Here is a 12,589-nt window from a genome sequence, read left to right on the forward strand (position 1 = left end):
GAAAAGGAAGAAACAATACGCAGCTGTACTGCCCCTGGAGTCACCAGGAGAAAAGGCTCCCGGCAAGACAAGGCCTGCAGTTCAGAAACCCTATGTGCTGAACAAGTTGCCACAAGGAACACAGTTTTCAAGGTCAACAAATGCAAGGACAGAGTATGTAGCAGTTTAAACATAGGCCCTGCCACTTAATGTGGGCGCTCAGAGGATAAAGAAATACTATGTGCTCAAAAACTGGGTGCCCAATTGGATGCACAGCAGGACGCACACGCTGAACCAACAAGCCTGAAGAGGGAAGCCTAATAAAGCGCATGAAAAGCTGTTACGGCCTACCACACAGCGTGCAGCAAAAGCCTCGGAGTGGGGCCTAGCCTAGACAGGCTGCTCAATCTGCCAGGCTGTCCACGTCCCTTGATCTCCCACGGAGTGAGATGAAAGTTGGAACGGCACACCGAGTACGGAGACCGGAGGAAGCCCTACAAGTAAAACCTCTTGCTAAGTCTCTATTTTTTTTTTTTTTTATAAGTTACCAGAGCTCAGCCATACCTGGCTGAGCATGAGATGGTCTCCGGCTGTGGGAGAACAGGGCATTTGCCATCACCGCTGCGCTCGGCTTCCAGCACCTGCTGCCTTTCAGCTGCGTAAGCAGCTAAGCCCATGCCGGAAACCAGCTACCGGGCCAAGGCACACCTCTGAAGGACCACAGAAATCACTCAGGGGAGGGGAGTGGGGGGAGGGACCGCAGGAGAGCGGAGCAGTAATTTTCTTCCTAAATTATTCTTCTTTAAATTAAAGCAATCCCCTGTGGGGAAATGCACATCCACCATCTGCTGGAGACAGAGAATACTGGCAGGTTGCGGCCACTGCAGGGGTATATGTACTGTGACATCAACTTGCTCCGTCTCGTATAACCCACTTATTCTGGATTCATCTGACTGGACGCTAAGAAAGCCAATTTTGGAGACTGCATCTCTGATGCACTCCATAAAATTATTCTGCATAGATCAAAAAATAACAAAAAAGAAGGTGTGCAGTAAGGCTCCAGTGGCCCCCAGAGGGGGGTAGGGTGTGTAACTGAACAATGAGAATCTGAAACTTAAGAAAGGGTACATCATAGGAAAACAGCAACAGTCTATAAAAACTAAGAGGAGGCTGCTAACGCATGCAAGAGATCTTGTAAAGGCTACCACTCCAGGATAGACTCACGCAGGAATACAAGAGAAAATAAGAAAAATTGACTCGTCACATCATAAAAATGAGAACCATAGGCATTCCAAACTAGTCAGTCATGTATCAGTCCAGACCGTCATATCAGCCTTGACCTAAATTTTGAAGAAAGATGTGCACTGCATCAAGTGTTATCAAAACCAGCATCTTTCCATCATGCAGTACTCTTAATTGTGCTGAAAATTGTAATATAAATCAGACATTCATTTAGTCTGTTTTATGCGAAAAATTTAGAAAGTTTAGCTATAGCAACTCAAGGACGGTTGTTATCTTTGAAATGTTGGCCTAATCTATGGGCTTATTGCACTCTCAACAGACCATGAGAAGAGTCCAATTGCAGCTCACTCACTAACCAGGATTCCAAGACCAAGGAGGCTTTAAGTCCTTAACAGATTCCAGCAGACCTAAAAATCACAAGTTGTTTCTCTTCAAACAATTTGAGGTCCAACTTCTCATCATATTTACTCAGTGAGGACTTCAAGATGGTGACCTCTGATTCCAATGTATGTATGCGACCATCTGTACTGGAAATTCTCAGCTCCACCTCCCGAAAATCTTTTTTTTTATTGTCATAATCTGGTTGTTAATCTCTTCTATTTTTAAGTAAATCTTTTCAAGTTTGTTGTCTAAAGCAAGTGTTACTGTTTCTGCAACTTCCATTACCAACAAATCTTTTTCTGAAGACATCAGGGCTTCAGGTTCTGTATCAGCCATCTTAGTCTCATTCACCCTGAACTTTTCTTTGGCTTTCCACACCGTGACAGTAATCATCTCAAAATGAGGGAAGCAAACAGACACCAAAAGGTGAGAAAAAATTTCCAAAAAAAGACTGTATCTTCCTTTCCAAAGAAAAATGAATTTAGACACAGCAATTTAACAAAAAGGGGGAGGAAGAGCCCAGAAGCAAACAGAGCCATGTCCCACGTCCTCCCACTCTCATCATATCACATGACCTCACAATTAACAAAATTCTAATTAGCATCATGTCTTCCAGCAGCCTAGTCAGTAGCAAGCTTACCATAACTGGTGACATCCGCCTTGTACTCAATGAAATGCAAAGCTCCATTCATAAAGCCAAAGTTTGTACCTCCATGGAACATGTACAGATTGATGGAAGCACCACTCTTAAGAATTTCCTGAACGGTCTCCACAACCACTGTATGGAAGAGAGAAAAAAGTGTGCCAGAGGTTAGAGTATTATACGGCTAAGAGTAATCTATAAACCTAAGATACTGCAGCCTTATCATAAACAAGTATAAACACAATGAGGTCAATATGGTGAGTGGGAAGCTAGACAGTTAAAGTTAACTGGCTAACTTTGGTCAGGATAAGAGCAAGTTAGATAGGGTTGGGTTAGGACAGGTTTCCAGGGCAAATTGGCAGTTTGATCCAACATAGAATAATTCTGGGCTGGAGAGATTTCCAGAACAGGTTCTCTGGTACTGTGTTACACACAGAGTAAAGTTGGGCAGGTACAGTTTCTTAGAGTAAGATGCCTGGCACTATGATCACATCCAGAAGTGAGGGGAACAGTAAGACAGGGATGCCAGAAGGAAATGACAGCTGTATTCACATCAATAAATAAAAATACATTAGATACAGATATTGAGAACTTACTGTCTGCATCAAATACATGATGGTCACTTCCCCACTGGTCAAACCAGCCTGTCCAATATTCCATCACCATCTTTGGTTTTTTGGTCTGTTATGAAATGCAGAGAAAAAGAGCACAAGGATGAATCTGTGATACGCTCCATAACCAAGAATCCCTCCAAAGAGCCATTTTCCATACATACTTTAGAGCTGTTAAATTGGACTAATTCAGTAATCAATAAAAAATAAGCAAATCAGCACTCAAATATCAAAAATAAGTGAATATAAAAAAAAGTACTTCCTAACAGGCAATGTCAAGGAGTATAACTCATAAACTAAAGTAATTATGAACAAAGCTGGCATATCAATACGATAGAGATCAGGTTTAAACACTGAATTTCAACAGAAAGCTCCTTTTATCAATGTGTCGGTGTGCCGGTTTGGTTTATAACAACTTTGGATTAACTCAGTAACCCTCAAAGTCTGTTCCCAAAATACTGGGCCCCCAGATTAGCCTCTTCATTCCAGTGCCTGGTTCTGGAAAAACTCTTATGGTTTGTGAGACAAATTAATAATTTATAAGACCCTGAAATAGATAAATCTTCCAGCCCTCCCTTCGACAAAGACCCATTCTGTTCTTGCTACAGGAAAGGAAGTATAGGAAAACAGCAGTATTTATTATTTATACAGCACCAATGTACAGAGCACCATAAAAATTATTTCACACATGATTTTCCCTACTCCAAAATGATCTACCATCTATGTCTGGACACAGGAAGGTTAAGTGGTGCACTCAAGGTCACATGATGACTTGTGAATAGGAAAATAAAATCAGGATCTCTCTGTGCTCTGACCCCTACACTGCCAGCCCCTAGGATGACTCTAGAACAAGCTATGTACCCAGTGACCACCTTAATGTTCGCATCAGTTAACAGTGACGAAGGGGCTTCAGCAGCCTGAAAGCTGTTTTCATACCTGGATTGTGTCAAGATATGAGAAGAGAACAGGTTCCAGCTTCTGGAAGTTAATAGTGGCCAGCACTGGTGAGGAAGAAGAGCAGAATGCCAATAAAAAGAATACAGAAATACATATGTTGCCATGCCCGTGGACAGATTACTAGGAAAAGGAGCGGGTGCAGGTAATCTTCACTGTCTCCTCATCAAACCTTCATATTCCAAACATCAAATGAAAAATAAAAACACATGGTAAAGTCACATCATTAAATACATGTCAGAATGTGTCTATTCTACTGCCCAGTATATCAGAGAAGGTAATGCTGAAAAAGAGTACAATATTGTTTCCCAATTATTTTCATAACATTTTGCCCTTCTACAGTTCACCAAAACAACTCTAGCATTCTTCTAAACTAATCATCATTTCTCTTCCATTATGCTGGTTCAAGGAGCCTGGAAAGTTCAATAACAGATTATTTCAGAACTCAGAAGATGTATTTGCAAGATTTAAAGGAAGAGTAAGTGTCAGCTTCAGAGGGCACTCTAAACTATGATAAATGTAAGTAATTCAGTAAAGAGGAAAGCCGTCTCAAAGCTCAAAAATTTCTCCTACCCTTCATTATTTTATATTTGTAAGGCTCCTTTCTTGCCTCTGAAACTAAACCAAACCAAAATCTTTTCAAAGGGAGGGAGATCAATATTAGAGTAAGAGAGGTGGTGTACTTATTTTTAAGCACAATTTATAAAGAACAGAAACATCACTTTCTATGTTCATAAAGTCCATTTGTCTGAAGTAGTAGCAATTTTTCTCTTGCAGAAGTCAATCCAGTTTAGGATCATAGACACGGACAAACCAATAAGGGCATGCTGGCCCAATAGGACACAGTGATGTCTCTGGTGGGCTTCGCAAGGGCCAACTTTAGGCTAAATGTGTCTGGAGGGACCTTGCAGTAGCTGCACCACCTCAGCTATGGATTACCCTGCAGCATAGGGTGACAGAAAGAAAGGAGCAGCATCTGTACAAGAAGCCAGTTATGCGACAGAAGCAAGAACAAGAGCTGGTATCCATTGGCCAGCGGCAGGAGAGAGGCTGGAAAACTATGTATCAGCAATGGGATACTGAGGGAAGATGGAAGGGATACTGAGGGGAGATGGAAGGGATACTGACGGGAGATGGAAGGTATTGTTTTTTAGTTTTTATATTAGACTGCATATGTTGTTGTCATGTCCAACACAGAGTTAGTTTGGTTTTAAGCTATGCATTATGTTTTGTTGTAAGCCACCTTGGGCCATGGCATTGGCGGCATATAAATGAATATACATAGAATAATAAGAGAACGAGTGGGGGTGGGAAGCAAGAGAGACAAACAAGAGAGGGAGGCAGAGAGAAGAGATGGGAGAGACAAACAGGAGAAAAGAAAAAAGAAGGGCCGAGGAGGGAGGAAGGAGAGGGTGAAGACGGGAGGAAGAGTGGAAGAAAAGGAAAGAAATAGGGGTTAGAGGAAGGGGCTGGGATAGGGGGTGGAGGATGGAAAGGGAGAGAGGATAATAAAGACAGGGGATCAAAAAAATGGGAATAAGGTATGAAAATAAAGGTGCACAAGGACGATAGAGCAAAGAGAAGTAGCAGAGCACAAAGGAAGAGTTCAAAACAGAGAAAGCCAGGAGAGGATATATCAGCATTCTGATCAGGGGAGACCTAGCATCAGGGTGCTGGGCATAACAAGGAACTTGAGAAAGACTGCCATGATGCCAGTTATAGAGGAGGCAATCCTATAGGTCCTGGAACACAAAACCTAAATGTCAAAGCTCTCAATGAGGGGTAATTAATAGAAAAGAAAACCAGACATTTGGAGGTGGGGGAGGGAGAGGAGAAAGATGCTGCAAGCACATTTTCAAAGGAAATCCTTGTGCGCAGTTTGCCTTTGAAAATCTGGCCAGCTGGGCCCAGGAGAAGTCAGTACATCTCTGCACCTTTTTGGTTGCAGGTAAAAGTACTGGTGCTGTTCCTGCACAGCAGGGTGGGTAATTTTCAGCAGGGCTTTTCCTGCAGCTAAACCGCTGTTTGCCTAGGAGAAAAGCTTAGAAAATTGCCCTTTTAACGTGCAATGTTCTGTACACAGGGTTTGCTCATTGTGTAAAGAAGCTGGGCAGCTGAAGATCACCTCAAAGCTTTACTGATAATTGTACTGCTATCTGTGTTCTGTTAACATACAAAACCCCAACCTTTCCACCTCCTCTTTTCTTATGTTTCTTCTTGTCAGCAGTGTTTTCATTCCTTGCTCTTCCCCGTCACTAACTATTTAAAGAGTCAAAACCTCTATGGATAATGAATTACATCTAGGAAAAGAATGAACATCAAAGCCTTTTGCCTAGTAAATATTTTGCATGGTGAGCTTTAATGCTCTGAACATCTGCAGAGGAAATCTGAGATGCAAAACCAGATCTTCACTACGACACTTATTTCGATGGCAGGAGTGATCTCTTGTGGGCCACCTGGGAAATGCAGCAGCATTAAAAGACACAGAACTAAAGACGTGGAGAAAGATTTGTACACAGCCAGCAATTCTGGAAGTGGTTAGTAAACAACCAGCTGTTCTGGAAGTAGCAAGGTGAGAAGACGCTGCACAATCAGCTTGTAGAACTTTGCCCTCTACAGAGAACTAAGCAAGACGGCAGTCATCCAGCGGATCCTGTCTGCATATATAGCATAAGGTGGTTTTGTGCATGAAGAGCACTGGGCATTTTCAAAACACAATAAACTTGGGGAAAGTGGTAAGCAAGGTAAAGTGAAGTTGCTTGCCTGTAACAGGTATTCTCTGAAGAGAACAGTTCACCAGTCACACAAGTGGCTCACCTGACCACACCTGGCACCGAATGGATCTGAATCTAAAGCTTTCTGGTAAGTTTGTAGCTGAGGCAGTGGAGGGTAAAATGACTTGCCAAAGTTGAACCCTGGCTTCCTTGGTTTATAGTCTGACAAGCCGTTAAGACCGTTAAAACGGGCTACATTACATTTTGTTTTCAGTCCATTTTCTAACACAGCACCCTTCTAAACTTTTTCTCCCTCTCTCCCCCTTCCCCTCGTTCACTCCTCCCCTTTCCTCCACTCAGTCTTACTCACCCTCTGTCTCCCACTGCCTTCTTCCCCTCACTCTCACCTCCCTCCTCTTCCCTCAGTCACTCCCACCTCTCTCCCCTTCCCTCCTCTTCCCGCCGCCGCTGCCACCCGCCGCCGCCATGTTTTTTTTTTCCTTGCGCTGCCTAAGACCGACGTGCTCGCCCGCACATGCGCAGTAGAGCTGCTCTCTACTGCGCATTTGCGGCACATCGGTCAACCTTCGTTTATTAGGTTGATGCTCTAACCACTAGACTACTTCTCCACTCAAAAATGTTTAGGCTCATAGAAGATATATCTAGTATAAGAAACTCTAAACATTTTGAAGGGTACTGCAAAAGGAAATCATCATCCAAGCCCAATGTTCCCTCTATTTTTATTTATTTATTTCATTTTACATTCCACTGTTCGGTGCTTCAAAGTAGATGTGGTAATAAGCAGTGATTCCTACAGGCCTGAAGGCAGAAATTCAGCTTCTCTTAAAACATGAACTTTACTCACAGCCTCAATCTAGTAGATGTCTTTACCTTAAGACTGTGTACTTTCTCTCTGCTCACAGTCGTGCTACTTCGACTCAGCTCAGGGTTTGGACAGTGTTACATACAGAAGCTAACTTCCTCCCGGAGACCCGGCCTGGTCTGGTTATCCCCATCTGGAACCCAGCTCTTATTCCCCAATCTCTGGTTACGCCCTCGGTGCGTCACCTGCCAAGCAAGATCTCGCCCATAGAGTATACTTTCCTTAGTGGATTTAAGGTGGACCAGGTGTCTAGCCTGGTTCTGCACATGAAAATAGGGGAATACTAGGGGTGCTGCCTTACAGAGGATTATAATCAGTTACTTTGGTATTTCCCTATCCCCAGAGGGCTTACAGTCTAACAGGCTAATTTTAAAATGAACACTTGTGTGCCTATATGCGTGAGTCTGGATGTGAAGTGCTAAGAACTGGTCGGATTCGATGAGGATGGTTGGTCAACACAAAATACTATTTTGATTGTTTTATATATTTATTTTGCTTTTATGTACAAATTTTGTCACAATTAACTTTGTATAAGTTCTTATTGCAAGCTACCACAATCTGTGGAATGAGCGGCTAAGAAATACTTTTAAATAAATAAACAAATACCACTGCCACTAGCCCACCACCAAGGACTCAAGTTCTGTCTTTCTCCTTCATTCTCAGCTTTCATCTCTTCCTCATCCTAAAAGATTTTCTTATCTTTCAGCTAATTCCTAGCCTTCCATATCTTTTATTTATTTAACTCTTTTATATACCGACATTCGTATATACATCACATCGGTTTACATTATAACAGTAGAAACTAAGGATGTAAATTACATTACAACCATTTATGTAAACGTGGAAAACAGGGAGTATACAGGGTGAAATAGAGGGAGGAGGGGATGCAGGAACAAAACAGTAAACAACTATTGAAAGAAACGATAAATGAACACTATTTACATTGTTGAATACTATTTACATTGATGAGGATACATGTTTTGATGGATATTGATGATATTGGAGGGGGTGGTAGGGGGCGAGCGGGGGGAGGGTAGCGTGTGGGGTGATAGTTGGAATGCGAGTTATTGGTAGGCTTGTCTGAAGAGCCAGGTCTTCAGCTTTTTTTTTTTAAGTTCATAATGTTGGGTTCTAACCTGAGGTCGAGGGGCATAGTGTTCCTTAAGGGTGGGCCGGCAATGGAGAAGGCACTTGCTCGTGTTGAGGCAAGGTTAGTGAGTTTGGGAGAGGTTGCTGGTATGGAGCCATTATTGGCTGATTGAGTGAATCTTCAGGGGGGTTTGAAGTGGAAGGATGCGTTGAACCAGTTTTTGTTTTGGTTGTATAGGGTTTTATGGATTAGAGTGAGACTCTTAAATCGTATTCTGAGGTGTATTGGTAGCCAGTGTAGGTTTATTAGTATGGGGGAGATGTGTTCATTTCTTCTGGTGTTTGTGAGGATTCTGGCGGAGGCATTTTGGAGCATTTGAAGGGGCTTGAGGGATGTAGCTGGGAAGCCTAAGAGTAGGGAGTTGCAATAGTCTAACTTTGATAGGATAAGGGCCTGTAGTACTGTTCTGAAGTCGTGTAAATGCAGGAGGGGTCTTAGCTTTTTTAGGACTTGGAGTTTATAGTAGCCATCTTTTATGATTGAGTTTATGAATTTCTTTAAGTTTAATTCTTCCATCTACATACCATTTATCAATCATATAATGCCTCCATTTCCATTCTTTAACCCTTGCCATCAACAACCTTCTATTTCCCCCATCCCCAGCATCTACCATCTTGCTGCCCTTCTGCTGCCTCCTGATATGACATGGCTTAATGGAGAAGAGACAGCATGAATTTAACAAAAGAGAAATCTTTCTTACCAAACTATTAGAATTCCTTGATACACATAAGCATGTGGAGGTCATGTGATATGATGAGAGAGTGAGGACGTGTTTCTCTACTACTTCGGGGCTCCACTCCCCAATTTGGGTGCATTTTGAATTCTAGCTGTGTGCCTTTTTGGACTACTCAGTTAAACTTGGACCTACGAGGTGATGTGAACAGGTTTCAGTGGCTTTGAGGCACGCAAAAGCACATATAGCTGCTAAAATGGTGTAGAGAAAAAGGAAAAAATCATTTTCAGCTGATCTTTTCTAATGATCTCAGATCACACTCTATTTTGCTCTATTTGATGCAAAATGTTTGCATTTTGTGTAGGGTTTGGGGGGGGGGCATTATTTTTTGGTTCACTGCTTATTTAATATTTGTCTTAGAAAAATGCCCCACAGGGAGAGGGTAGACAAAACGACATACCTCCTTCCAGGCTTCCACTGCTCAGGCCATCCTTGTTGTCACTGGTCACTAAGAGTTCCACTATCCCCCTCTTTAAAAGAGCCTATGCAATATGACAAAAATGGTTACTTGAGGACACTGTGAACACTGTATTAGATGAATTCTTCAATCACTGCCTAAATTAAAAGTATAAACAATACTCCAAAAATCCTGTATTACAGCCCAGAAGATGTCCCATCTTCAAATATGATTCTAACAGTCATAACCTGAGAAATGTCTCTTCTTCCTACAAGACTTCCTGAGATCCAGAAATAGGGAACGTTCTTTCTTTCCCATTAAATTCCATTAATTGATCTAGAATTCAGAAACTGTCCCTTCTTGTCAGATTTCTCCAGACCCAAAACATTTACTCTTTTTGCAGTGAAAAAGTATTTGTACTTTTAAGATACTTTCTGAGCAGCACAGCATGAAAGCATTAACTACTGAACAGAGGAAAATAATTCCTCTATTGTCACACCATGAACAATGACAAAAATAGCCAAATCATATCTTTATCTTTTACCACGGAACTCCTGCTAGATCATATTCTTTACTCCTTCGTCCCTATTCATGCCATTTAGGTTCAGGGCGAGCAGTTAATCATAAGGGTAACTTTCAAAGGCATTTTTCAGGTAAAACAGTGCATTGCCCCTGGATACGAGCTTTTACAAATTTGTCCACCTGATATGTGGGTAAAAGTACATGCATGGAGCCTGCATGCATGTAGTTTTATGCGCAGCGAGCAGAGTTGGGGTTGGGGAAGAGTTTGCACTTACGGCATACTTTTGCATGTTCCTGAAAAAACTATGTACGCAAATTAGCAAGATTTGGTGGGATAATTTTCAAAAGGAAAGTACACATGTAGTTTCTCTTCGAAAGCTGGTGTAAAGCCCATGAGTAATTGACATTAAGAAGGTAATTTTCAAACAGCCAGTATAGGCTAAAGTTTGTATTTTTAGAGCTTAATTTTCAAAAGGTTTCTGCACTTAGAATTGGCATAAAAGCATATATATATAGCAGGTACACCAGGGCTTTCCAAACCTGTCCTGAGGACCCCACAGCCAGTCAAGGTTTTCAGGATATCCACAATGAATATGCAGGAGATACATTTGAATAACACAGAGACTCAATATATGCAAATTTATGTCATGTATATTCATAATGCACAGGAGACAGAATGTTCTACTTGAACTATTAGAGACCTAGCCTGCAAAACTATTTTGGCTTTATCAGAGCTGGAATTTGAATACAGGAACCACTGAACCCTAATAACTAAAGAGGTCAATATTAAAAGCCTTTGTGCTTGTAAGTTTTCGAGTTATGTGCAAGAAAACTAAGTTCTTCCCGGTCATCAGGTAAATTTTGTGCACAAAAAAGTATACACACAAAGGAGCATCAATGGAGGTGTTCAGAGGTGGGGGTTAAGTTATGCGAGTAAGTCTGGTTGGAGAAATCACAGTCCTAATTTATACAGATAAAATTATACACATAACTTTATCCATGGATATTGAACTGCAAAAGACCTGATTTTAAAAAGCATTTACTGGAATAAGTGGGCTTTTGAAAATTACCCCATGTGTGCGTAAGTCCCGCTGAATATCCAGGACAAGTTACGTGCATATCTTTCTCCGGATAAATTTGCCACATCATTGAATATTGACCTGGAAATCTTTCTTCTCTAAAGATATAAAATAAATGACCTGTGAATTATCTCTAGGGAAAAAGTAGGGAGACCCTACGGCTGTCAGGCTCCACCAGTCTGTCTCTGGTATGCCTACGCTTGGGAGGGAAAAATTATGAAAGCTGAATACGAAACATTGTAGGAAAGAGTTATATTACCGTCTTCACATAGTCTAAGTAGTTAGGATCTTTGGCATAGGAACCATATTCATTCTCCACCTGCACAGCTATGATGGGCCCGCCCTTTTGGTACTACAAGGAAAAAAGTACAGCATAGTACAGTGTTAGCCACTTTGAGAACATATCTACTAAAGCCATAACTCTGGTAACAGAAGATGAAGACAGGATCTTTTGTACATAGAAACACAGAACAGGAAGATCGATAAAGATCACAAGCCCCTTTTAATCTGTTCATTTTTCCTTCCTGTTGCAATACTGCAGACCCTACTTGATTTTTGGCTTTACCTTCACTTCCCCACAGCTAAGAATCCTCTATGCTTATCTCAGACTTTCTTGAATTCTGATGGTTTTTCCTCCAACATTTCCATGAGGGTGGGGTGGGGGTTCGACTGGTTCCATACATCCTACTATTCTTTCTTTAAAAAAGACATATACATGGATCCCCATGGCTCCTAAGGACACAGGGGCTGATTTTAAATGTTACGCGCGTGGGGTACATTTGTGCGCGCTACCCGGTGCGCACAAATGTACACCCGATTTTATAACATGTGCGCGCTGCTGCGCGCACATGTTATAAAATCCAGGGTCGGCGCGCGCAAGGGGGTGTACATTTGTGCACTTTGCACGCGCCGAGCCCAAGGGGAACCCCGATGGCTTTTCCTGTTCCCTCCAAGGCTGCTCCAAAATCAGAGCAGCCTTGGAGGGAACTTTTTTTCAGCCCCCCCCCACCTTCCTCTCCCTTCCCCTATCTAACCCACCCCCCAGCCCTAACTAAATCCCCCCCCTACCTTTGTTTCAAACATTACGCCTGCCCACACCGCGCGATATTTCCTATTTTGCCCAAGGCAGGCGTAACTTGCGCGCACCAGCCAGCTGCTGGTGCGCCATGCCCCGGCACAGGCTGCTGAGCCAGAGCACTTGGGACTGCCACCACGCCCCCAGCCCGCCCATTTTGGAAAGCCCCAGGACATACACGCGTCCCGGGGCTTGCCCGCGCCGCCGAGCCTATGCAAAATAGGCT

The 12,589-nt window shown here is 42.4% G+C and overlaps 1 protein-coding gene across 5 annotated transcripts in view; it reads right to left on the minus strand.

Annotated features, from left to right (window-relative positions):
- GLB1L2 (galactosidase beta 1 like 2) overlaps positions 1-12,589 on the minus strand; it is a 136,911-nt gene that overhangs the window by 36,066 nt on the left and 88,256 nt on the right. For all 5 annotated transcript variants that reach the window (XM_029572334.1, XM_029572335.1, XM_029572333.1 and 2 more), the window contains 5 exons: positions 11,548-11,640; positions 9,691-9,772; positions 3,793-3,857; positions 2,842-2,926; positions 2,243-2,380 (listed from right to left, as the gene is read on the minus strand). In XM_029572334.1, the coding sequence (XP_029428194.1) occupies positions 2,243-2,380; positions 2,842-2,926; positions 3,793-3,857; positions 9,691-9,772; positions 11,548-11,640 (463 nt within the window). The remainder of the gene's footprint in view (positions 1-2,242; positions 2,381-2,841; positions 2,927-3,792; positions 3,858-9,690; positions 9,773-11,547; positions 11,641-12,589) is intronic.

This window comes from Rhinatrema bivittatum, chromosome 12 (assembly GCF_901001135.1).
Source record: "Rhinatrema bivittatum chromosome 12, aRhiBiv1.1, whole genome shotgun sequence".
Classification (NCBI taxonomy): domain Eukaryota; kingdom Metazoa; phylum Chordata; class Amphibia; order Gymnophiona; family Rhinatrematidae; genus Rhinatrema; species Rhinatrema bivittatum.